The 26595-nt window shown below is 36.9% G+C and overlaps 4 protein-coding genes across 4 annotated transcripts; 3 read left to right on the top strand and 1 right to left on the bottom strand.

The window, feature by feature from the left end:
- The first annotated feature begins 297 nt into the window (after positions 1-297).
- LOC309486833 (glycine N-acyltransferase-like protein 3) lies at positions 298-2924 on the top strand. Its single transcript, XM_082154310.1, has 5 exons — positions 298-474; positions 566-673; positions 771-891; positions 972-1101; positions 1246-2924. The coding sequence occupies exons 1-5, from the start codon at positions 400-402 to the stop codon at positions 1643-1645; spliced, it is 834 nt and encodes a 277-aa protein (XP_082010436.1). The 5' UTR covers positions 298-399; the 3' UTR covers positions 1646-2924.
- Positions 2925-9972: 7048 nt separating this feature from the next.
- Positions 9973-13002, top strand: LOC309486835 (glycine N-acyltransferase-like). Its single transcript, XM_082154312.1, has 5 exons — positions 9973-10085; positions 10274-10390; positions 10484-10592; positions 10687-10813; positions 12454-13002. The coding sequence occupies exons 1-5, from the start codon at positions 10011-10013 to the stop codon at positions 12848-12850; spliced, it is 825 nt and encodes a 274-aa protein (XP_082010438.1). The 5' UTR covers positions 9973-10010; the 3' UTR covers positions 12851-13002.
- Positions 13003-13038: 36 nt separating this feature from the next.
- Positions 13039-15782, bottom strand: mgme1 (mitochondrial genome maintenance exonuclease 1). The gene is made up of 4 exons (XM_082154301.1): positions 15116-15782; positions 14820-15042; positions 14465-14597; positions 13039-13272 (listed from the first exon to the last, which is right to left on the bottom strand). The coding sequence occupies exons 1-4, from the start codon at positions 15636-15638 to the stop codon at positions 13141-13143; spliced, it is 1011 nt and encodes a 336-aa protein (XP_082010427.1). The 5' UTR covers positions 15639-15782; the 3' UTR covers positions 13039-13140.
- Positions 15783-16311: 529 nt separating this feature from the next.
- Positions 16312-23231, top strand: snx5 (sorting nexin 5). Its single transcript, XM_082154296.1, has 13 exons — positions 16312-16470; positions 17571-17675; positions 17896-18006; positions 18213-18334; positions 18427-18550; positions 19158-19253; positions 19335-19440; positions 19549-19624; positions 19963-20002; positions 20104-20190; positions 20590-20749; positions 21088-21173; positions 21878-23231. The coding sequence occupies exons 1-13, from the start codon at positions 16435-16437 to the stop codon at positions 21926-21928; spliced, it is 1200 nt and encodes a 399-aa protein (XP_082010422.1). The 5' UTR covers positions 16312-16434; the 3' UTR covers positions 21929-23231.
- Positions 23232-26595: the final 3364 nt, after the last annotated feature.

Genomic DNA, 26595 nt, shown 5'->3' with positions numbered 1-26595 from the left:
ATTGATAAACACGTCTTTGGTATCCAATTAAATTAAATTAAGTACTTTGGTGTCTTGTTCATTATATTTATTTTCATATAAAAGCAACAGAAATTAAATTACAAATTAAATTACATTCAGTTTATTAGCAACACCGTGCACGAGCGTGAATATCGTGAATCCCGCGATATCCGCCTTATTCTCACAGGTGTCAGATCCACTGCGAGAAGAGAGATCTGTCCGTCTTGCCTGCACTTTTTTCACTCCTCCCCTCGCTGCAGCCGCCTACTCTCGCATACATTTCAGGCGAGGCACGACGCATCTCAAACAAGCCTGTTGTTCTGGTCTGGATAAGACATATTTGCCACCTCTGGCAAAATCAGTTTCACTTTAAAGAATTGACTGATTTTACTATGAAACATGAAATTTTTAAATTCAGATGAGTTAAAAATAGCAGAGACTACTTTATATGCGCATCTGCCTAAATCCATAAAGGTAAGAAAGCCTATTTTAGAAGTGCCTCTTATGTCACGGTAATCTGCGAATGCTTTTACTGTCGCATTTAATCTTTTTTTTTTTTTTTTAGGTTTATGGGTTTGTTTTTGCTATAAACAGACGGAAACCACACACTTTGGAAGTATTGGTGGATAAGTGGCCAGCTTTTACCACTATCATTGTTCGACTAGATCCAAATGTGAGATTGCGTTGTTTATAATAGCCTACTATCCAAAACTTTGTCAAACTAAACCACTTTATAGTCAACATCACTAATATTCGTCTTAAATCATTAGAATAATCGAGCAGAGGACTTTATAGAGAAGGTGACTCTTTACAGTACAGATGAAGAAGTCCTGAGAAGAATGCTGACTGTGGAAAATGCAATTGACTGGAGCACATACTTCTTAATAGGAGGTATGTCTTTTCCTTCAATTTTATATTATATATAATATTATTAATGTGACTTCTGGTTATTTTAATTACATTAATGCTAGGATGTGATACACGTCATTCGCCAGTGCTGAAGGAAATTGCTGCTTCTCGGGGTGTCAATATGAAAGGTTTCTCCTTAGTGCACCTTATGATATTATCTGATCCCAGTCATTTGCCTGAGCTCATTACCAGGTAAGATGGTCCCTCTATTTATTCTGTTTTAAAAGGTTATGTCATGAACTCGTAAATATCGATTTTTGTTGCATTATTTGCATTTAAATAAAAGATTGATAATGCTTCAAATTTTCCCTTAAAAATCTTCGTGTCCTTCCTCAGTGACCTTGAGACCAGAGTGTCTGTCCTGAATGAGTCACATGCCGATGTAGTTAACAAGACTTGGAAATTTGGTGGGGATGACAAAGGTTACAGGAACATCCTGAATCTCATCAGCCATTTCCCCACATGCTGCATTACAGATGAGAACAACCAGCCTGTGTCCTGGGTACTGTTGTATGATTACTGTGCACTTGGAATTTTATACACTCTACCCGAGCACCGTGGAAAGGGATATGCCAAAACCCTGGTCACTACAATGGCAAAGAAGCTCCATTCTCAGGGCTATCCTGTTTACTGTTTCATTGAAGAATGCAATCAGCTTTCCTACAAACTTTTTACAAGCCTTGGTTTTACAGAGGACTGCTCTTATAGGGCTGCCTGGTACGAATTCATTTGTTAGAATGAATACTCACTATTACTCCTATGAAATGAAATGAAATGAAATGAAAAAAAAACTCCTTGAATGTCAGCATGAAATCAAAATTGACAATTCTCATTTTTGAATGAAAGTGTTTATTATAAAAATGGCATTGTTTATTATAAATGATTTATTCGTGCACGTCATTATTATTTTTTAATTCATATGCACTTGTAATCTTTAATCAAAAACTTTAACTTTTCCTCCCCTTGCAACTCTGATTACATAAAGGTGCAGTCACGTACAAAAATATCTATTTTATACACAGTTGTAACATTTTCTATACATTTTGATGATGACATTGTGTTCTAGAACTTTCACTAAATATGTTTTATGAATGAAGTTAAACCACCAAACTTATATTTGAACATCAGAATTGACGATTACGCACGCATAGGGTAATGACTTGCCTCATGTTAGGGGAAATCTGTGTCATATCAACCATTACAGTTTTTTTCCAATTGCTAACACACTAAAAAGACATGCACAGCACAATTGTTTAAACTGACACACAGAGAGCAAAACTTCTTCTCAAGTCTCCAAAGGTCTAAACACATTTTCTGCTTTACACACATTTTGCAATTAAAAATGGCAAGTAAAGTCACATGTTTGCCATTTCAAAGCACTGCCATTCAAAATGACACTACATGAGTTACTTGGCCAATACATGTGCCACCTGGCCAAACACCTCAATGGTTAATTGTTAACACTTCAATCTTTTTTAGTTTACAGTTTTTTTGTGAGCAGGTTTTTGTTTAGTCCAATGTAAAGATATCTGCTGTGCATATGTTGCACTGACTTGTTTGGTAAAAAAAAAAAACCAAAAACCCCAATGTTTCAACAGCATGTGTGTGTATCTGCTAATATTTCTGTGCATGTGAACAATCTGAAGAATTTTCCACAATTTGAACTATTTTAGTATTACGGCAAAGCATACTAAAGATGAGTGCTTTTCATTTTGCCAAACACTGTGTAGTTGGTTTGACAAAAATATGGTAATATGAATGAAGTGTGTGCCATTTCGTGCAAAAGTTTGATGTTGATAATGCTGCTACATGTAGTTTTGGTTGCAGTGCTTCATTTTGATATATGAGGTATTTTGCAGTTTGGGTGTGTGGTTTTGTGAATTGTCTTAAGTATTTTGATAAAACCAGCCTAGTTTGCAAAATTGTGTGTTAGCAATTGGAAAAAAACTGTAAGTTTAGTTATTGGAGAATACCTGAGCAATTTCCATTTTAAATAAAAAACAAATTAACCTAAATACATTTACACAAATGTAATAGAACAATATCCCATCCAGAGTTGTATTTTGCTGGAAAATACTAGTTTCTCAAATATATTTATAAATCAGCCTCAAATTTTCCGTTGCCAAACTTGCCGCTGGAGTAGCATCTTATTCTTAATATTTTTGTGGGGGAAATCCTTTTTAATTTTATTTATAAAGTGGCATTCTCAATTCTAGGTATTCTCAATTCTAGGTATTCTCAATTCTAGGGATAATATTTCCTGCATCTGGAGACAAATCTAAAATCGACCTACTGGCACACCTTACCCCACAGCTACCATTTTGGGGGAAAACCATTGTAATAACAGGTATAAATTAAAAGGTCCCGATCCGGAAACGATTCCATGTTGGGCACTGTAGATTTAATGCATTGCATGAGCACTTGTGAACTCTCAACTTTAACTTTTACAAACCCATAAAAAGCAACCCCTTCCTGGTCTACCTGGGGAGGGTTGCCAGCTCTGCGTTAAAATGAACACGTACCACAAATCAAAATAGGCCTGTCTGTGCCATTCATTCCCATACCTAAAATACACATTTTATGTTCAGTGGTAGGCCTATATAAAATGAAAGCACTATTGTGATAATAAACACAGCTCAAAGGCTCTATACCAGTGATCACAAAACTTCAAATCTAGCACAGTTTTATCAATGGTGAAATATAAAATATTTCAATACAAGCATTTCAGTCAAACACAATTTATGCAATATGTCAAAACTTGAATCCGCGGCGAAGAAAAAACACCCCGCGGCAACAGTTCAGAAGTAGCCCATTTCCGCGGGAAAACAGCGGACTTGTCAACCCTGGAACCAATACAGTAGACATACAGCCACTTTTATTAAAGAAGGTATATCTTATGGTAGAATAATGAACTGAATTAGAAGTAGTGGTTACTGAGATTTGGGTGAATAAAAGAAGTATAGTAATTGTTCATTTGTATAATCCATGTAAAAGAATGAAGATTTACAAGAGTTTGATCAAGGACACAAAATAATATGGTGTGGGGATTTTAACGCACATTATACTCTATGGGGTGGGGAAAAATACTGATCATAATGGATTGATTTTGGAGGAATTAACTGAGGATAAAGGTTTGGATTGTTTAAACAATGGACAAGGTACAAGGGTCAATTTAAGTAATGGAGTAGAGCCTGCGTTAGATCTAACATTGGTGTCCAGTGAATTAGCTAGAGGTAGTAAATGGGATGTGCAAAGTGATAATAGTATTGAAAGTGACCATTATCCAATTTTAATTAATTTTGAGGAAAATATTATGATTGAACTTGATGGGATTACAAGATGGAAATTGGGTAAAGCAGACTGGAGTAAATTTGCAAAAGCTTGTGATGAGTTTTATAGGACTGACTGACATGTCAGGGGACGTGGATGAAATAAATGAAAGTATTGTCAAAGCTATATTGAATGGAGCATCGCAAGCAATTGGAAAGAGTACTAGTAAAAAGAAAGCTAAAATGGTACCATGGTGGAACAAAGAATGTTCTGAAGCCGTCAGAAATAGAAATAAAATGTTTAGAGAAATTAAGCCTAGCGCAAGTTCTGCCAGGAAGACTCAATCGTTCTCGTCACTTATTACCTTCTCATCTATCCAATCATATCTTAATAGCCCAGTATAAAAGGGTGGTACTTACTCATGTCTGAGTTCGCAGATGCTGTCGCTTCAACCACCTCCATCCTCCCCAACCACCACTAAGACGGGACCTTTCCTCCACACCCCCCCCCCCCCCCCCCCCCCCAACACCACCATGTCGGGTCCTCCCCTCCATCCTCCCCAACACCTCCAGACGCCAGGATGTCCTCTTCCTCCTTCCACCCCACCACCACCAGATGGCCCCCTTCCTTACTTCGCAGGGGGTGGGCTGCGCCCCTGCCTTCGTCTTCAGGCAGGATATGCAGATTCCGTACCCTCGGAATGCGAGTTACGGACGGGGCCTACGCCAAAGAATTTGATTGTTTGCTGAGCTCTTAAATAAATGTTCATTGTCACAGTATTACAGTTTTTGCCTATTGCTTACACACGTTTTGCTAAATTTGGCTCATTGTGTCAAAACTCTACACACAAGCAAATAAGACAAAACACTAGGAAATAAACCATTCACATCTCTGTCAAATTGAAACTCCGCTATCAAAACCTAACAATCCTTTGTCAAAATGTCACTCTGATGACAAAATGATATCCACTTGCATCATATGAATACACTTTCAGATCAGCAGCAACACACTAGTCTACTTTATATAAAAAACTGCAGTCTTTTGTTTTGAATGTTTTTATTCAGTTCCACAGAGGGCATGTTTTCACAACAACCAAAAAATGAAATACTGTTTTCAAAATCATTACATTAGTATATTTTACAGTACAGTAAATTCAGTTAAATCAAAAATAAAAACAAACAATACACTACTGTAAACACAGAAAAACACAATTGTGCGCAAGTGGGCTTATGGATCCTGCCGTCTGTTGGGGTCTGGCCACAGGATCTCATCAACATCACAAGCAATGTCTTCTCTCGCTAAGCATCGGGGAAAATATCCCCTTGTGTGCCGAATCCATCCCTGGATTGACCTCACCTCAATGTCTCCGCAGGCCTGTTCCATTGCCTGCAGAAGAGGCATACGGGCATGTGGTTGGCGGTCATATACGCGCCATCTCCAAGCGGAAAAAAATTCCTCTATAGGATTTAGAAATGGCGAGTAAGGGGGCAAGTACAGAACTTCAAATTGATCATGATTGGTGAACCAGTTCTGGACCAGAGCAGCCCGATGGAAACTAACATTATCCCAGACAACAACAAACCTGGGCTGCTCTGGTCCATCCTGTACAGCTGCATCATGAAGTGTATCTAGAAATGTGATTATGTGTTGTGCATTATAGGGACCCAGTTTGGCGTGATGGTGCAGTAGCCCTCGAAGACTTATGGCAGCACACAGTGTGATATTTCCCCTGCGCTGCCCCGGGACGTGCAAAATTGCCCTATGGCCAATTATATTACGTCCCCGTCATCTGTTTTTGCTAAGGTTGAATCCAGCCTCGTCAATGTAAATACATTCATGCGGCTGTGCAGCTCCATCCATGTCCAAGATTCTCTGTAACAAAAAATACATATTGTGGATGGCTTTACTCAAAGCACACACTTACACTACACATACAGAACCGACCCATCCCACCACACAGGTACCTGTGTAGCTTTCTGAATGTATCTATGTGGTACTAATCCAGTGGTACATATTCATCTGTTACTGGACTGCACCCATTCTTTATTGTAAATGTAAAGGACTGAAACACTTACCTGTACATATTCATGTCGAAGTTCTTTGACCCTGACACTGTTCCTCTCAAATGGGACCCTGTACAGTTGCTTCATGGTCATGTTGTGCTTTACCAAGATCCGTCTGATAGTTGTGATGCTTACTCGATTTATGTTGTTGAATACTTGCCTATCTGCAAGTATTTGTTGCTGTAGCTGGTGAAGACGGATTGCATTGTTTTCTCTGACTAGGTTCACTATGGCAAGTTCCTGCTGTTGGGTGAACAGGCGTTGGCGTCCACCCCCAGTAGGTCTTCTAGCCATTCTGTAGAAAAATGCAACCACAAATTGTTCTCGTCTGCTTCTTTTTTACAGTACAGTTTTGTTGAAAAAGGAGCATTACAGTAACCACCCTGGAATACAATACATGCGATACAGTAATGCGATATGGTACAGTACTGTAAATACTCTAGATACAGTCTGAGTAGAGTAGAGAGTTGAAGACATACCTGTTTTCCAGTCGGAATGTCCTTATTATGGATGAAACTGTGAAGCGGCTTAGATTAGGATGGACTCTCTGCCCAGCCTCCCTCATAGTCAGGCCATGGTTTATGACATGGTCCACCAAAGTTGCCCTTATGTCATCCGAAATAATGGTCCTTGCGTGGCCTCTTTGACCACGTCCTCCTCTCTCTCTCTGTCCTCCTCTCTCTCTCTGTCCTCCTGTATGGTTACACTTTGTTTAAGGTATAGTCACAACAACTTCAAGTTATGTTACTTTGGTTTAAGCATGTTTCTATAGTGTTCAAGCAACGGGCAAAAACTGTAATTCTCCCGAGTCTTTCTGGTAGAACTGAAAAGAAAACATTCAATGTCGAATTTATTAGATTATAAAAGGGCTCAGGCAGTAGTAAGAAAAGTAATTAAAAGGGCAAAAAAGATACATTGGAGAGAATTCTGTTCAACTATTGGAAGAACAACACCATTAGATAAAGTTTGGGGAATGATTAAAAGAATGAGGGGAATCAGGCAAGATAAGGAATTTCTGGTGTTGAAGAAAGGGGAAGAAATAGCCTGTGAGAATATGGAAAAGGCAGTAATGTTGGTAAAGAACTTTGTTAAGATTCATAGTTCAGATAATTTGACAGAAGAAGGTAAAGTCAGAAGACAGCAAACATTAGATAGGTATCCGGAGGTACTTAGAAAAAGGAACGCTAATCAGAGTTCTCTAGATGAGGCCTTTACAATGCCTGAGCTGAGGAAGGCTCTGAGTAAGTGTAAAAGATCGGCTCCTGGAAAAGATCAAATAAGCTATTATTATGATAGAACATTTAAATGATTCTGCATTGGGTAAAGTACTGGAGTTATTTAACAAGGTTTGGGAGGAGGGTAAGGTTCCAGTAGGGTGGAAAGAAGCAATTATTATTTCGATTACGAAACCTGGAAAAAAATGTAACAAATCCAGATAGCTATAGACCGATAGCTTTAACTTCACATGTAGGCTATGTAAAACCATGGTGAAAATGATTACGGAAAGAATAACATATTACTTAGAAAGAAATGAGCTGTTTTCACCATTTCAAAGTGGATTTAGAAGGGGGCGTAGTACTCTGGACCCTTTAATATGCTTGGAAAATGATATTAGAAAAGCTCAAGCAAATAAAGAAGCGGTAGTAGCTGTTTTCTTCGATATAGAAAAAGCGTATGATGTGGAAGGAAGGTTTGTTAATAAATCAAGATAAAATGGGTATTGGTGGTAAATTATATAATTGGATTAAAGATTTCTTATTTGTACATTCAGGTTCGTTTGGGGAATTCTATATCAGATACATTTTAGGTTGAAAATGGCACCCCTCAGGGGAGCATCATAAGTCCAGTACTGTTTTTAATCATGATAAATTATGTTTATAATAATGTTAATCCTGACATTGGGAAATCTCTTTTTGCTGATGATGGGGCAATTTGGAAACGAGGGAGGAATATGGACTTTGTTGTAAAGAAAGTTCAGGAAGCTGTTAATGTGGTTGAAGAATGGTCTTTGAATTGGGGTTTTAAATTATCTGTTGAGAAATCACAATCCATCTTTTTTACAAGAAAGAAAATCAAAGAAGATGTTTTTTTGAAACTGTACAATCAAAGGTTAGAAAGAGTGAAAACTTTTAAATTCTTGGGGTTGTGGTTTGATATATCGATTACATGGAAAAATCATTTTAATAAGGTGGAGGATAAATGTAAGAAAGTACTGAATATTATGAGATGTTTAACAGGCAGTGTTTGGGGAGCTGATCGAGTGGCTTTAAGAATTATTTATATTGCATTAGTTAGATCAGTTCTAGAATATGGATGTATTGTTTTTGGATCAGCTGCTAGTACATCTTTAAAAAGGTTGGATAAAATTCCGGCTCAAGCATTGAGATTATGTTGTGGAGCAGTAAAGTCAACACCAATATCAGCGCTTCAGGTGGAAGTTGGAGAAATGCCACTGACTCTAAGAAGGAAGCAGTTGAGGGCTAATTATTGGGCTAATTTACAAAGTCAAAAGGACACACATCATAAAAATTATTTTTTTTTTAAGTTGGAAAAGCAGCTAAATTAAAAAGGAGTAATTTTGGATATAACAAAGGAGTTAGGAATCAATGATTGGATCGCTAGTCTAACTTATTTAATACCAGCTGTTCCACCATGGTTATTACCCCAGCCTAGAGTTGATCTTTCTTTACTGAAACAGGTTAGTTTAAGTAAAAACATTTTTGATATGCAAGCTTATGTGAACACTAAGCTGCATGAGAGATATGCGTATTACGTAGAATTATTCACAGATGGGTCTAAAAATCCAGAGAATGGAAAATCAAGCTGTGCTTATTACATTCCAGAATTAAAAATTAAGGTGTTTAAAAGATTAACTGATCATTTATCGGTATATGCAGCAGAAATGGTGGCAATTTTGTTTGCATTACAGTGGATAGAGGAAGTCAAACCCATGACAATGCTAATTTGTTCAGATTCAAGTGCTGCTCTGATTAGTCTCAAAAGTGCAACATCAAAATGTATGGAGGATATTATGTATGAAATTTTGTTATCTTTATATAGAGTAAGTAGTCTGGGGATTGATGTTCAGGTTTTTATGGGTGCCAGCACACATTGGCATACAAGGGAATGAGATGGCAGATAATTTAGCTAAAAATGGGTTGAAAGTAAATCAGGTAGAGGTGGCAGTACCAGTTAGTAAAGTAGAGATCAAATCATATGTACGGAGCAAAGTTAAGTTACAGTGGCAGAGTTTATGGGATAAGGGAAATAAAGGAAGACATTTATATAAGATACAGCAGAAAGTGGGGGATGAAAAGTCAATGGGGAAGAGCAGGAGAGAACAGTGTCAATTTAGCAGAATTAGACTAGGTCACACAAAGTTAAATGCATCTCTACATCTTAGGGAAACATATATCTGGAAATTGTGAGAAATGCAGTCAATTGGAAACTGTGGAACATGTGCTGTTTGAATGCACTTAATACTCAACTCAAAGATTGGCTTTAAGGAATGGACTGGAACATGAAGGAATTAAACAAATGGACATTACAACTATTTTCTCAAATAACTCTGGAAAGATGGTACTTAAACACATCTCATCTTTTTTACAACAAACTGGACTGAACATAAGGATTTAAGTAAAAGTAATTAAGATACAGTAGGTGGCGATAATGCTCCATATGGTTGCAAGTCGGCAATAAAAAGAAGAAGAAGAAGAAGAAGAATACAGTAGACACGCTGTCTGACACCGAAAGAAGAGTCCCCTCACAATGCGTCAGCTGACTACAGAGGATCTGAAGATCCTGGAAGTAGACCTTAAAAACTACTTTCCTCAGTCGCTGCAGGTTTGAAAGCATTTATTGAGCTAATAAAGTAGCTCACCTTCAAATTATCATGTCATAATAAATTTGCTACCAAACTTATGACAAAAAATTACTAAAATTCATAGAATGCTTTACTTTAGGTCTACAGTAAACTTTAGCAGTAAACTTTGTAATATGTTATTTTTTTATTTTGTCCTGGATACATGTAGGTATATGGATGTATTGTTCAACTCAACAGAACTGGACAGAGAGCTGATCCTATTAGTGTGTTTGTTGACCTGTGGCCAGACTACAGAGTTGTACTCATTAAACCAGAAATCCGTGAGGTATTAGGAATATTGCAGAATTTAAGTGATTGGTTGGATATTTCACAATACTTAGACAATACTTTTAACAACCCGTTTCCTTTTTTACTACAGACAGGAGACCTTTTCAAAGACTTGACTGTTTTTTCAAAAAATGATGTCTACCTCAGAGACCTGCTGGCACAGACCGATGTCATTGACTGGAAAATGTATATTTGCTTAGGTACTTGTATTTCTTTTTGCATGTTTATTTTTACATTAGTATAAATCATGGAAAAGGTCTCAAACTCTTTTTCCATTGAAATCTTTGTCTCAAGCCGCTGAGCTTCATCATGAAAAGATGCTGGAATTTGTGGCTATAAACAGAGGTGTACCCATGAAGAAAGAAGCAGTGTGCTTCAAGTTGGTTCTTCGAGAGCCATCAAAATGTTCACAAATTGATAGGTGAAGTATATCCGCTGTAATCATTAACACCACACTTCAGACACAATTTTATGGCAGTTCATAGTTCAAGCTATGTTCCAGTAATTTGTCACTGAGTACAAGCACTGTAAGTGAAACATGTAACCTTTTAATGGCTCTTCGGTTGTTGTCATCATCATTGTATCTCACTCTTAACCCTCTGTTGGTCTTAAGTAATTTTAGAATGAAAAGTTTATGTTTGGAATTTTAGATTTTTTTTTTACTTCATTGAAATGGTACGAAACTTGTGCCACTTGCTATATGAACACAAAAAAATTGTAGACATGATTAGAAAAGGCAAAATGGTCTTTAAAAATGGTCAGACATATGATCTTAACAGTAAAAAATTAATGCCATTGGATATGAATGGGAAATTTGAAAATACAAAAATTTTTGAGTACAGTCTACAAATAAGCCACAATGAAGTAGTCTTCTTTGATAATGTCTAAAATGTATATCCAATGCAAAACCTAATAAAAGTAAGGGATAATGCCTGAAAACATTTTTATAAGTAACTATAAGTTTAAGGCTATATTGGCGTCTAGTGCACAATGGTCTTACATGTGATTTTCTTCCATGCATTGGATTTATATAAACCTTTTTAACAAACTAAAACTACTTAAAACTTTTTAAACAACTATAAACTTTCTGGATGGCCAACATAAAGTTTGTCTCAAACATTTTAATCTAGTTTTTCTCATATTTGTATTATTTTAGTGTATAATTTAGAGGTTATGTTAATTGTTTAGTACCATGAAATCCCCTGAAAATACAACATATTAAAGAAAATATACTGCAATCATTTATTAAAAACAAACGTTACCCTTATTTTCTTTGGTCTGTATTGACCACCAAGGATCGCAAGTGTGACCCCTAAAGGCAGGCTCACACTCACACTTTTGGCTGGATTTTGCTGTCGCAGACAGATTTCCAAGCTCTGTGACAAAACCCCTGGATCGCCACCAAATCGGTGCTCGTTGCTTTCGCTGAAGCTCGTCAAATATGAGCATGTCAGCGGCCTGATCTGAGTCTGTCTCCAGCAGTCACACACGTTGCGAAATTTTCGAACCTGTTTGATATTATCGCCAAGTGATCTTGTAGTGCGAGTGATGAAACAACGTGGTAAACTGCTCTAATGATATCATGCACCTAAACGTAGGCCTACATGAATACAAGGCGACAATTTGATCATAATTGTTTTATACTAAGAATCTAACAAAAAATATATTTTACAAATGTAAATAAGTGTTTTTTGCTCTATACTTAACATAATGATATATTTTATTTACCATCAGTTTTTGCTGAATAGACATGGACCTCCAAACTGCGTGTATGGGCAGCGAGCATGAGTGGCTCTCTAATGTCTCGCATGTATTCATGTGAGAAAAAGATTTTTCGTTGTTGGTCAGGGTTGCCGCTTGGCCGAAGATCTTGTAGTTTGTGCACCATTTCGGTGTTGTGTTGTTTCGTATGAGCGCTGCTAAGACAAGAAGACGACAAGATAAATTGTTGTGTAGTGTGAGCACTGTGGTAATTCACGTAGCCTCATAGTTCTGTAGTGTGAGCCTCCCTTTAGTGACGAATATCAGGTTGACCTAAAATTTGTTTTCTTTTTCTTGCAGTTTATCACTGAAGCTGTCTTCTCTCAACGGGTCTCATCTTGCACTAGTCAACAGTACCTGGAAGTTTGGCTGTGAACACAGCAAAGTAATGATTAAGAATATGATTTTGAACTTTCCATCTTGTTGTGTCCTGGATGAGGATGATCGACCAGTATCATGGATATTAACTTATCCCTCCTGTGCTCTGGGAATGTTGTACACGGTTCCAGAACACAGAGGAAAAGGCTATGCAAAAGCACTGGTCACCATTATGTCAAAGAGACTCCACTCTCAAGGCTATCCAGTGTACTGTTTTATAGAGGAGAAGAACCAGTTATCCTACAGGCTCTTTACAAGCCTGGGTTTCACAGAGGAACCGGATTACAAGGCATCCTGGTTTGTATTTAATGATTTTTAATTGGGTCATATCAGAACTACCAATCAGAATTGTTTAGCTTCTGTCTGAAATGTTATGTATTGTGTAAAAGCTGTTTTCTGATATAATGTAGTACAACTTTAAAAATCAACAACCAAAATCAACATCAAAATAAACATCAACAACCAAAACAATTGATTTATTTAAATAAGGAATCCATTCCATCAATAAAATGTGTACAACACAACTATTTATTCTTTACATCACATGTAAAACAAACATTTACAGTTAAACTACACATTGTGTAGCATCAGCTTGATTTGTAAGCCGTTTTATTTTTCTGCATACTCTTCTAGTCGAAGCTGCCATTTCTCCCAGAATGGCTTAATCTGCTGTGAGTTCAAGAAGTGAGCGTGTGCGGGTGATCCATCTTTGTAGGCCACCACAATTAAACCGTTTTGTACCTATGTGTAAACAACAGAACATGATGGAAGACTCCAATGGAAAACATCAACAAGCCATTTAAAGAGAGTAAATGCCTTTAGGCCCTGTATATACCTGGCAATAAGATGTTCATTAGTGGTCAGACAAGAGTGTTTACACAGGGTATTAACATGTGACCACTTTCAAATAGATTGTGAGGGGAGCGACTATGTAGTCATATTTTATGACTACATAGTATACATGGTACATACACTACTGTTCAAAGGTTTAGTGTAGGTAAGATTTTTTTAAATGCTTCAGGAAGTCTCTTATGCTCATCAAAGATGTATTTATTTGATCAAAAATACAGTTACATTTTGTGAAATAATTACAATTCAAAATAACTGTTTTCTACTTTAGTGACTTTTAGACGCCTTTACCTTTTTTTTTTTATTAATAGCGACAAATCTAGTGACTTTTTGGACTGCTGGTTAACATGTAGTCAGTCACTATATCATAATCTTATCATATTTTGACAGAAAATATGTAAATGAGAAATTGGGTTTTTTTTATATATCCAACTATGTATTGTATTAAAATACAGTATGTAAGCACGGATTAGGAGAAAAAAAAAGATGTAAATTGCCGACAGTTGGCGCATTATGTCATCTGTTTATCATTTAGCTTTTTTCTGAGCAGGCTTTTTTTTTCAATCCTAGCACAAAATTGATAGTTCAAGCTGAATTCTCATTCAAGTACCTGCATTAATTCATCTGTGTTACTGCATGTTGACATCAGGCAAAATGTAGTTCTGTGATGTCTTGTGCATGTAATAATAATTTGTTACATTTATATAGCGCTTTTCTTTGCACTCAAATCGCTTTACTTATGGAAGGAAGGAATCTCCTCAACCACCACCAATGTCTGGCAGCCATACTGTGCCAGAACGCCCACCACACACCAGCTTATTGGTGGAGAGGAGCTAGGCTGATGAAGCTAATCAGCATGATGGGCAGAGGCCAATGGGAAAATTTGGCCAGGATTCCAGGGTTAAACCCCTACTCTTTTCCGAAGGACATCCTGGTATTTTTTTATGACCACAGAGTCAGGACCTCAGTTTAAGGCCTGTCTGCATCATTATACTGAGGCGTTAGGACCCCCTGCTGGCCTAACTAACATGTATTTGTTTCAGATCTCAATACCAGGTGTAAATGGGGTCATAGTAATGTTTACCTGGTAGCTGTAGTTGTTGTCACTGTTCAAGGCTCCAATGTATGCAGCTACTTGTAATGGATTGTCATAAGTATGGCGAAGCAAGGGCTTAGGCTTTTCAGAGGTCTTCCACTCAATGACACACAATGAACCTCTGTGTGAAAGCAGATGAACTTTAGTTTTAGGGAACAATTCAACATGACCAACATATAAAAAAGGAATGAATAACAATGTCAATATGTGCAAGAAAGCATCAAGAATAGGCCTACATGATTCTATTAAAAAAAATCCAGGATTCAAATACATTAAAAAGTGTATGAAGAAATCTGATTATGAATTCTTATATGACTTTTTGATTCAAAGGAATTCATCTCACCTGTACTGGGCAATACAATCTACAATCCCCACGTACTGTAAAGTAGAATGATGCACAGCACTCTCAATAGCTCTCACTCCTGTTATATCATTCAGCACATGAGACGCACTCTCTACAAATCCGGACACCTCCAATGGGCGCTCGGGGTCCTCCTTAGAAGGGGTTTCCTGGGTGAAATGGTCCTCAATGGCAGAATGGAACAGCTGTCCTTGTCTGAAAATGTCTAAAACACAACACATATTAATTAGGAGGAGTAGTTATTTTAATATTCAATTAAAGAAAATAAATATTCTTACTCAAGGTGTATTCTTTAAATCCTTCCTCTCCGAGTTCAGCAATCATCCTTCTCTTCCACCTCTCCAGGTAAAAGGCTTGGTCAGGTGGCATGGTCTTCTGTAGAATTCGGGTCACACTAGGTGATGTCGTATTAGGGTCCCTCTGTAATGTTATACGAGCCAAAGGTCCCGGCACATATTCCGACTGACCTTTGGCCTCATTTAACAGTGGATGCAGGTTTTTAGGTAATTTGGGCTGTTGAGAAGGCGGTCTGGACCTTATTACAGGTCCGTACAGCTGACAGTCCTCATCCTCGATGCTCGCAGGAGTCTGGGAGCTGGTTTTTGAGGACAACACCGCGCGCACCAGAGACGAGTAGCGCTCTGTGTCCACTGTGCTGTATTGACTGACCTTTTTGCGTGCTCGCCATTGACCGCTGGTTGAAAAGTTGTCCACACGCGAGAACTGACCAGAGGGGAAGCCCATTGATCTCGCACACTTGCATTGTATCAATAGCTTCAATACTTGCATTGTAATCGCCATACGTAACGTTAATGTTCTTATCCGGTTTCTATGGGGATATTTACATCTATTTTCCCATGCTTTTGAAAATTGATAGATAGACTAAAATAAATAAACAAAAAAAAAGTTAGCGATCACGCTGCTACTACATTTCAGATTCAAATGGAGCGCAGTTTGAACTGGATCTGCTGGGGAATTATGGTAGTTGTATGGTAATTGTAGTTTGAACTTCATCGAACGTACGTTGAACACGTTCCCATAAAACAGCATTTCCCACAATGCAACTTTTAGGAATAGGATTTGAAAGTAGTTTTTGTATTTAATTGACAGCAAACGTATAAGTTCTATGTATAAAGGCTCAACGTTCTGAAGTAGAAATTCAATAAACAATTGTAATGAAATTACTCGAAGCTTTTTAACACGGTACTACGGTTACTACACAAGCACTTTACATCTTCTACAGCAGCTTCTCACAAGTCACATCACATGTTGTTAATGAAGTTATGAAATATTATTATTGTTCAATAAATTGGGTATGTAATATGTTTTTCTCTCTCTCTCTTCACGACGATATGTGACTTGTGAGAAGCAGCTGTAGAAACACAATTTCTTTCAAATAAGTCACAACATGGACAACAGAAAGTTTTAAAGACTTTTATTTTGACGTGTTGCCAGAAAAAAATCGAGCCGGATGTCCACAGTGACAGGCGTCAGGCGGAGAGTGGAAAGTGAGGAGCACGAGCAGCAGTTGGAAAGTTAAAAGTACAGTTTAATGTGCAACCCTGAGACGATAAAATAAGCGAAATATCTTCTGAACATGACGTCTATATCAGAGGACAGTGATAAGGAGAAGGTAAGTGTTGCCATATCTCTCTATTATAGAGTGAAGACTCTTTTAAGCACTCGTCTTGCTCGGTTGCTTAATAACCGCCCAGCTCTGTTTTGTACTTTAAGTGAGTAACTTAAGTTAACTTAATCGCACGTTTGTCTCTCACTAGCTTTGACTCTTTACTAGCTGTGTTCCCCAATAACAACGGCAACACAGTTTTAAAGCCGTCTTCGTGTCATAGTCTATCTACGTTATCTATCTATCTATCTATCTAACGTTATCTAACTATCTATCGTCCGTCCGTCCGTCTGTCTGTCTGTTTGTTAATAATGATAATAATATTTTAGCTGGCAGTGTAATTATATTGTTGTGATATTGGCCAATGCGTCATTAGCTGTGTTTGTTTTGTCAATAGGTAAAAACGAATCGTCGAATGATGTATATTATTATTCTACAGTCTCTTAATTTTCTGTAGAAATTATTTGAGGAAGTCTCTCTAACTGCTTTTTCCGAACTCTATGACCGTCCACTAACGTTACACTGTTTATGTAGTAAACGACAGTATGTTTTGTTGAATAGGTGACTGAATAAAAAAAAATCTTTACCAACATGGTTTCATAAGCATATATATATATATATATATATATATATATATATATATATATATATATATATATATATATATGAAGAGTTCAGATGCAAAAGCCTCTAAGTGCCATCTGAAATTTTCTTCTAGAATGATCATATTTATCAAGCTTGTATATTTAAGTTCAGTAATTTCACTTAAATGACAATTAATAGGTAATTTTCAATGCCATTTAGGTGAAATTACTGAACTTAAATATACAAGCTTGATAAAAATGATCATTCTAGAAGAAAATTTCAGATGGCACTTAGAGGCTTTTGCATCTGAACTCTTCATATATATATATATATGTATATATATATACTTATATATATTATACAATCTATATATATTACAATCAATGGCATAGACAGAGGAGTAAAATATATATGTTTAATTCCATTCAGGAGACAAGACATAACTACAGTTCTCAGTCTTTATTTAAAGCGCTCTTCTTGATTTGTCAGATTGAGTTTTTAACAAATCTTGTTTTTTATAGGTGCGTTCTGTATCAGTCGACTTGAACCATGATGCATCTCTCCTCATCGATATTCCTGATGCCCTCTGTGAGCGTGACAAAGTCAAATTTACCGTCCACACCAAGGTGAGCCAACAGATCAAATTTGCAGCTATTCAAATAAGTCAGTGCTTGAGTAGCTTGCATGCGTTATGTATTATTTAGTGTAACTTACCATGATCTATAGTAGTTTGACTGTCTGTCAGTGATTGTTTTGTCAAATACTATTGATGTAGTTTCTGCAGTTTTAGATCAACTCATTGACTCATACTGTCAATTTGCTCTTCACTTCCTCACTTCCTCTCAGACCACACTTAGTTCCTTTCAGAAGCCAGAATTTTCTGTGCCACGACAGCACGAAGATTTCATCTGGCTCCATGACACAATTGTGGAGACTGAGGATTATGCTGGCCTCATTGTAAGTTTAAAACCCATATCGTCTATATTTATGAATGCTCATCATCAGCAACAGAAGGCAACTGTTGGCCAACATGCAAACCAAGAGTTTCTATATTGACCATATGTTTGCATTGTACATGGTTAGAATAGCCAAGTAGTCTCATATTGAATTGGCTTGCTTTTACAGTGTACTTTCCTCCTTCCTCCCTTGTTGATATTCCTTAGATTCCTCCCGCCCCACCAAAACCTGACTTTGAGGGTCCCCGGGAGAAGATGCATAAATTGGGAGAGGGGGAATCAAGCATGACAAAGGAAGAATATGCCAAAATGAAGCAGGAACTTGAGGCGTGAGTCAAATTCTACATTATAAATTTAGATATTTTTTTGCACATAGGTTGTGGCATTACTGACATTTGAATGCGTATAATTATCGTTTCAGAGAATATCTCGCTGTTTTTAAGAAGACCGTGCAGGTTCATGAAGTTTTTCTTCAGCGACTCTCCTCCCACCCCGTCTTCAGCAAGGACAGAAACTTCCAGATATTCTTGGAATACGACCAGGATGTGAGTCTTCCGCTTTTTCTAAGCCAGTCCTGTTCTTCCCAGACCAGGAAACAGAGAGACAGTGAGAGGGACTGCTGGCATTGTTAATTTCCTGAGAAGCTGCAATGCTGGCAATTTACACAGACATGGAGAGAGGTTGGAGTATGAGTGCAGAAGATAAAGTGGGAGGGGAGGAGGGCCACTTCCTGCTTAGTTTAGCACAAAAACTGTCTCTGACTGGACAGCCTTTTTTTGCTGATTCATATATATATGAGAGAGAGAGAGAGAGAGAGAGAGAGAGAGAGAGAGAGAGAGAGAGAGAGAGAGAGAGAGAGAGAGAGAGAGAGAGAGAGAGAGAGAGAGAGAGAGAGAGAGAGAGAGAGAGAGAGAGAGAGAGAGAGAGAGAGAGAGAGAGAGAGAGAGAGAGAGAGAGAGAGAAAGTAAGTCTCCTAAAACTCTGTAAGTCTTGTATTGCACTGATAAGTGTCAGTTATGATAACAAAGACACAGATGACCTTCTTGGATCTCAGCCAGTCAGCCAGTGGCGATAAAGAGTGCACACTATGGTTCTGCCTTCTGATTGGTTCATATTGTGCTTGACTTTGGAATTCTCTTTTCATTTGTTTAGCTCACCGTAAGGAGGAAAAATGCCAAGGAAATGTTTGGTGGGTTCTTTAAGAATATGGTAAAGACCGCTGATGAGGTCCTCATCTCAGGGGTCAAGGTCAGTGTGTCAATCGCAACAGGCAGCAGTGTTCTTTCTCATGTCATGATAGGCCAATTTTTGTATTCTTTTCTTTTGCAGGAGGTTGATGAGTTTTTTGAACAGGAGAAGACTTTTCTGTTGGATTATTCTGTTAAGATCAAAGATTCCGCTGCTAAGGCTGAGAAAATGACCCGTTCACACAAAAGTGAGACCATTTCATCCAAACAAATCATCTGGCTGCAAACGTTTTGGCTATTTGTTTATGCTAAGAGATATTCATATTTACAAAAAGATTTTGTCTTTCTTTATTTAGATGTTGCTGATGATTATAACCACATTTCTGGGGCTCTAAACAGCACTGCTGCAGACAACAACACTGCCTTTAAAAAGTGAGAAGTGTATTTCATCTTGCTTGCCATAAAAACAGCATTATCAAAGAACAGCAACAAATGTTTCCTACATTAAGCAGCATAGCATAATTAATTGATATGCAAGTGAAACTTGTAAAGTTAGTAGTTGCATTTATTAGAGGGATTTTTTCAATTACCCTGACAATATTTTCACTTGCACCATCGCAAAAAATTTAAACGTGTTATTTTTATATTATTTACATTTAAACATTTAAAGCAGCAGAATTTACAACAACAAATACATTCCACAAAAACAAGTGTTGAAGCTTGATGATGTAAGATTTTTAAGTTTTACTTCATCTTTGTTCTCCTTCCAGGCACTTAGAAAAATGTGCTGACGTGTTTGAAAAGCTTCGAGTGAGTATCTCTGTATGATTTATCTTACCAACTTACAAACCGACTGTTGCCATGTTCGGAAGATCATAAGTAACATGCTATGTCATGTATGTGTTTTGCAGAAAGTGGAGGACAGGGTGGCATCAGATCAAGAGCTCAAGCTGACAGAATTGTTAAGATACTACACAAGGGACATCCAGGCTGCTAAGGTGAAACTTTCCCTCTGTTTGTGTTACATCAGTTCTATATTTTATGGATTGTATAATTCAACCAAGTATATTAGATTGTATTTTTTGTAGTTATTTCCAGAATGTGTTCATTGTAGGGTGGAAACAAAAAATTTTGCCCACCAGACCTGCCTTGGTTTTTTTTGCCAGTCTGTCAGACATGCACATCGTTGTGTTCCTCAAGTACACATCATTGGTTCTAACAGCAACAGAATTTCTTTTTAATCTGATAATTCTAATACTGTAGCTCGCCTGGCTGCCACTGTGTAAAGAGAACCCACACTTGGCTGACCACCCTGGGTCATTGTTCACTAACACTCAAATAAGTTGATTTATACGAATTATAAGTTTATCAATAACGTATGCCATTGCTTCCTTAAGGACCTTTTGTATAGACGTGCACGGGCACTTGCCGATTACGAGAATTCCAATAAAGCTCTTGACAAGGCTCGTCTGAAGGGTAAGGACATCGCGCAGGCTGAGGAGAACCAGAAGCAGTGTCTGCAAAAGTTTGACAAGCTCTCCGAGTCTGGCAGGAAAGGTGTGTTTTACAATCAAAACCTCTTTTTATTTATTACTCTTATTTCTCTGATGGTCTGAGTTTGAGAGTTAATATGGTGTTTATAGATCCAGGCAGGTAGCCAATTGAATGTAGGTTCAATTGTGTGTCAGACATGCACATCGTCTGTGATCGATGTGATCGATCTCTATGAAACTATTGAAATTTTGCCTTTATGCTGGTTTATTGCAGAGACAGTTGGAAGAATATTGTTGAGAAACTAGAAAGTATCTAAAAAGTTATAATACAAGAGGTTCTGTTTCAGGTGAAGTTCCGTTAAGTGAGTAATTACCTACTACATTGATTTCATGTGTTTGTAGAGCTCACCAGCTTCAAGGCAAGGCGTGTTATAGCCTTTCGTAAGAACTTGATCGAGATGACTGAGCTGGAAATAAAACATGCCAAGGTGAGGATGATGAAGTGTCATGTGTCCAGTTGGCACAAATTTTCTTACAGTCGTGGAACACCTGGTAAATCAGAGAATTTTAAAGTTGTAATTATACACTACCGTTTTAAAATAAATAAATACTTTTATTCAGCAAGGAATATTCTTACTGACCCCAAACATTTCATATTTCAAATAAATGCTATTCTTTTGAACTTTCTTTTCATCAAAGAGTCCTGAAAAAAAAAGTGTTACAGTTTCCTAAAAAAATATTAAGCAGCACAGCTGTTTTCAACAATAACTGATATTATAAAAAATAAGAAATCTTAATGTGACACTGAAGATGATGCTGCAAAATTCAGCTTTGCCAACATGGTAAAAAATTACGTTTTAAAATATACTAATATAGAAAACCGTTTTTGTTTTTTTTCTGTAAACCTTTGGACGGTAAACCTTTGAATGGTAGTGTACATCTTTCTAGATATATTCATCTATAACATATTTCAACAACTACGAATGTTTACCATTTAAAAAAAACTTAAAATAGAGTAAGATGTATAGTAAATATAGTAATATGATCGACTAGGAAACTCATGAGGATCTGTTAATCAATAGGTGTGAGGACCTTGATTTTTAACATGGTTTGGCCCAACATGTTGACTTTCTTCCATCTGTTCTCTCTCCTTTTACTCTGTCATGTTCTCTGTTCTCTACACTCACTACAGAACAGTGTGTCCCTTCTGCAAGGCAGCATTGAGATGCTCAAAGGCAACTGACCCACACGATGAGGTCACTGGACCATCTTGAGCTCCTAGCATTGTTACCAACCCAATAGAGGGGAACCTGGATGCACCTACTTCAAATGTCCTTAATGTGGTTCAATAATCACTCTAAAACGTAAAAAAGAGCCACCACCAGCAATGTCTCTTCCATGTTTACACTATATCTATTTGTTTTTCCCATGCCCGTTTTTACTGCCTGAATCTTGCCACCAAACTGAGGGCAGTGAACATGACAACACCAACATGACAAGCATTAGCTGAGATGTTTTAGCTCAGATTATGCAGAAGAAACAAAAGCACACAACATGATTTTCTTTTGTTTTTGACTGCAATTTTGTACCTTTAAATGGGATAAATCTGCTTTTTGCTGTCACACTGGAAAGCTGATGCATACTAATCAAAAACTACTACATAAAACTTGCCATGTGATGACAGAGCGGAATAAATCTCAGAAGTGTGGATTTCTTCAGATATCTTCATAACATTTTTCTCTTCAATTGAGACTCATTTAAAGACACGACCCAATTTGTCATAGATTACTAGACAAAAATATAAGCTCCATGGGAATGTTGACATTAATTTACATTCAAATTCTGTCAAATTACGCTCTGTCAGGGTCAAAAACAGCACTTTTTGTATTGCATTTGGTTATTTTTATGTTAAACGTAAAGGACGGACTGTGAAATTGCAGACTGACTCTGATGTCCTCTTTTGGTTTGTGTGGATGAATCTCACAACTTTCTTTGTTTTGTTACTATTAGTAGGTTTTTATGGTAAAGGTTATGCAGCCATGAATAAGATGGTGCTTCCATATATGTTTTCCTCAAGCTGCATGTTTTCCCTGAACTCATCCTTTTTTGATGACTGAAGTCAGATCCTAATGAGTCATGTGAAAAATGCTTATGATTTAAGTTTAAATTAGTTAATTTAGTTTAATAGTTTGCATCCACAACCTTTCTCTATCAAATATAAATCAGCATTCTTTATTCAAATGTATTTTTTTACTTGACTAAATGTTTTCTCTTGATGTTGTTACTAACAGTTTAAGACTTGCTACATTTAAATTCAGTGGACCAATATATGTGTAAAGTTTGGTTTTATGTAAAGCCACCAAAATATGTAACTGTGCTGTTCTTATTATGGAGATTGTTTTGTAAAAGCACTATTATAATGATGTGCAAACTCAGACGACAAATTTTATAAATGATTGTATCGATGAAAAAAGTGTTTTCATATGGAGTATCATCATTTTTATGAAAACTTGCAATAATGAAAATGAATATGCCCTGCTTTCCCATTTTGTGTCTTTTTATGTCTTTTCATTCCTCCTTTTTTATGATGATGTAAATGTGAGTTTTTATATATGAGATGTTGATGTTGAGTGGTCTAAATTTCAACGTGAAGATTTACCTTATGGTTATATGATTACAAACCTACATATTCTCACATTTAGTCTCATTGTTCATTGAATGACATTTGGTATTTTAAACATCAGTTATTAATGTTTTAATTTAGCCTTTTTTTCCACCAGAGGGTGTCAGTGCTTATGTATTTCAATGACGTGTCACTTTACTGTTGCTTCCTGTGAGAAATGCTAAATATAAGACATCAGAGCTGAGATAAAAAAAAAAGATAGGACACACTCTAGCAGCTAAAAAAACAAAAGCTCCTTTCCAATGGCTTTGTAGGAGGCTTTATTATATTTTATAGATACCACTACAGCTGGAGATCAATTAATGGTATTACCAGACACAATTACAGCATTGTCTTCCTCATTCCCTTTTGCCAAAAGCACATTGACTGAAGTTTTTTTTCCCCCGGTGTCTTCCTCGTTCCTTGCATTTAGATCTGGAGTTGCTGTCCACTTTTGGGCTGTAGGGCTCATTACATTATCCACTGATTCATATTTTTCTGTCGATGAGAAGAGGAACTGGTTACTTCTCCATTATGGGATTGTTTCCCTGTCATTAGCCTCTGAACTATCGGTCTTCATGACTTAATTTAGACTTCATGGCTCACTATTTTTGGATGTTGTGCAGCTAATGTTCCCAGATAAACAATGACTTAAATATTTGTAAAAGAAAAAAAAAAGTAGTTTCATGATGAAAGTATTTAGCTCATTAATATTAGGCTATATAATTATAGGGGAGGGGCAGACCACTGTGCCATGCTCTGCCAAAAAAACAAAAAGCTTAATTTGTTAAATCAATGAAGAGGGAAGCTAGACTTTCAAACAAGTGGGAAAATGTTTTCATTTCAGTCAGGATGTGGGTCAGCTCTTCCAAAACACACAATAGATATGGTTGATGTCAGCAGTTGAGGTGGAAATTTTGTGGTTTTGCATTTGAATTGTTGTACATAAGTAGAGTTCCTCATCATTTGTATATCTGGAAGCTATCCAGTGACTATTAGATCAGATGTGAAATTCAATGATAAACAACCTAGTAGCACTAGCAGTTTTTATGGTCTTTTTTTACTATCCACTATGTTGTGCTTTGACCCTTGAAACTTTAAACACCAAATAAATGAAAGACCAACCCTTTGCTTTTTTCCCCAGACCACATCTACTCCTATAATTAAATCTGACATTTTATATATATATTAAGTTTGGATCTTAAATAATATGCATAGTTAAAAGTCTGTCTGGAGTACAGAATCTTGATTCTGATAAAAAAAAAAAACTAAAAAAAAAGATGTTCGGTGCTCAAATCATTTTGTATCATGTCTCTAAACTAAATTATATGGTAGTTTAATGTATTTCATGTCATTTAGCAGTCAACACAAAATAAAGTAATTTCATAAATAAAATGACAGAAATTGAATATCCATTTATTTGTTTATTTGATAGCCTATATAAAAAATGAAATAATGTCAGTCTCTTGATCATATTAACAAAGCAATCCCCCACAGGGAGTTCGGGACCCTGAAAGGAAGTGCGCAGACTGAGTGTACATTCCTTCCTTACAATACAGCTGAAAGAAATATAAGATGTTAATTGGGTCATCCAATACAATTCACTTTCCAGCCATATAGACTTTCATTGTGCACTTACGATGCCATTAAATCTTTATATAGGCTACTTGTCCCAGTTTCCTTTTAACCACAATCTAAAAATCATTTTAAGGACCTACTTTTCTACAGAATTTCAATATTGTCCTTATTACCCAATCACATGTCAGAATTCTGGGTCAGAGTGTCTTGTCCTGTGTCAAAATTACGGCACCTGCACAAAATAGGAGACAGCAAGGGCCAAAATGGGTTCCCTGGGCCTACCTCAATGACGTTTGATAGAGAGAGAGAGAGAGAGAGAGAGAACCGTCAAGTGAAAAAATGCAATAAATCACTTAAAAATAGCCTCAGGTAAAGTTGATGTTATAGGCTATGGCACTTCTTGGTATTTGCAAAGTGTGGTTGATTGCAGTTTAATATTTTACTTTTTTAAGTGGACCGAAATTAGATCTTGAAATGAACAAAAGAAACAACAGTGAAGTTGATAGTAAGATAAATGCGAAACTGCTGCGTTTCACAATCACAGCGAAAAAATAAGATATTTATGAGTATATATTTTCAATGTCTATTTGGCTACATATTCCCTGAACAATAAGGAGCGTGTTTTTAGACCAATGGGATTTCATAATGTGCGGGGCTACCCAGTGAGACACTACAAACCAACACATAAGAGCGTTCTGACAGACAAAATATGCTGTAAACCAGAAAGCACGGATAGTTAGAAACTCAATTGCTTAAAGTGCATTGAAGTATTCCATGATGTTCTCTAAAGTCAATGGAGGGCATCTGTTCTGGACTCTCAGTCCATTAAGACAGAAGTGGTGGTTAGGTACGAGTGCTCTCTTGGTAGAAGTTAGCATGCCTAAGGCACAGCAGCAAATAGGCCTATCTTCAATAAGCAGATCAGTTTGTCTACGTACTTCTCTTGATGAAGATATAGAGAAGCAGTTTTGTTTACTCTGAACAGACATCAAACATACAGTAACAGCTGAACACTGCCATGCTGTCATTTAGGTTTAGGTAATATAATGTTCTGGGCTCCATCTGTGCTCTAGACTAGAGAAATATGCACAAGACGTTTAAATTGCAGACTGTTTGTTTAGTTTAAATGCAAAAACGTCTTATTTTTTCCCTGAATATTCATTAGCCTATATTACAGTATGGCTTCCAACTTGATTTCTGAATTGAAAATATTTCTGTATATAAAATAATGGTAACATTTAATGTTAATATTCTTTCGTATTTATATGCATGTACCGTTAGGGTTAGGCATTATTAAACAAGCAATGAATAAAAATACTCCTATGACATACTTTTCTAGGCCATGTGCTACTGCAGCTCTGACTCTCTCACTCACTAAGCAAACAGACCACGTTGACATGACCTCGAATGGCTGACCGATAAATCTGTGAGTCAATTTGTTCCATGCAATATTTCTAACATTTACATGCATATGGGACCTGTCGTAAAACTCAAGACGATTATGAACCAATTATGAAGCATTTTGTGGGCACAGTTTTTATTAACCTAAGGGTGAATAACCATTTGGAAATATTAGGGTATTAATGTTGATTTGAAGATTGATGTATTTATCTTAGATCTCACAGTATAAAATTTTCAATCATGTGTGATCTGTAATAATTGTAGGGGCA

Source organism: Leuciscus leuciscus, assembly GCF_965113295.1.
Source record: "Leuciscus leuciscus genome assembly, chromosome: 22".
Lineage (NCBI taxonomy): Eukaryota > Metazoa > Chordata > Actinopteri > Cypriniformes > Leuciscidae > Leuciscus > Leuciscus leuciscus.
Note: the sequence above shows the minus strand (reverse complement) of the source record. Positions and strands in the feature narration are given on the sequence as shown.

Bases quoted from the DNA above. Each gene is read 5' to 3' on its own strand.
- snx5 (XM_082154296.1), top strand. From the start codon at position 16,435: ATGACGTCTATATCAGAGGACAGTGATAAGGAGAAG. The intron at 18,335-18,426 runs GTGAGTCAAATT...TTATCGTTTCAG, and splicing joins ATGAAGCAGGAACTTGAGGC to AGAATATCTCGCTGTTTTTA. The intron at 19,625-19,962 runs GTGAGAAGTGTA...TTCTCCTTCCAG, and splicing joins AACAACACTGCCTTTAAAAA to GCACTTAGAAAAATGTGCTG.
- mgme1 (XM_082154301.1), bottom strand. From the start codon at position 15,638: ATGGCGATTACAATGCAAGTATTGAAGCTATTGATACAATGCAAGTGT. The intron at 15,043-15,115 runs GTAAGAATATTT...GTTGTGTTTTAG, and splicing joins ATTTAAAGAATACACCTTGA to ACATTTTCAGACAAGGACAG. The intron at 13,273-14,464 runs GTAAACATTACT...GTTTACACATAG, and splicing joins ACAACAACTACAGCTACCAG to GTACAAAACGGTTTAATTGT.
- LOC309486833 (XM_082154310.1), top strand. From the start codon at position 400: ATGAAATTTTTAAATTCAGATGAGTTAAAAATAGCAGAGACTACTTTA. The intron at 475-565 runs GTAAGAAAGCCT...TTTTTTTTTTAG, and splicing joins ATCTGCCTAAATCCATAAAG to GTTTATGGGTTTGTTTTTGC. The intron at 674-770 runs GTGAGATTGCGT...TTAAATCATTAG, and splicing joins TTGTTCGACTAGATCCAAAT to AATAATCGAGCAGAGGACTT.
- LOC309486835 (XM_082154312.1), top strand. From the start codon at position 10,011: ATGCGTCAGCTGACTACAGAGGATCTGAAGATCCTGGAAGTAGACCTT. The intron at 10,391-10,483 runs GTATTAGGAATA...TTTTTACTACAG, and splicing joins TTAAACCAGAAATCCGTGAG to ACAGGAGACCTTTTCAAAGA. The intron at 10,593-10,686 runs GTACTTGTATTT...CTTTGTCTCAAG, and splicing joins GAAAATGTATATTTGCTTAG to CCGCTGAGCTTCATCATGAA.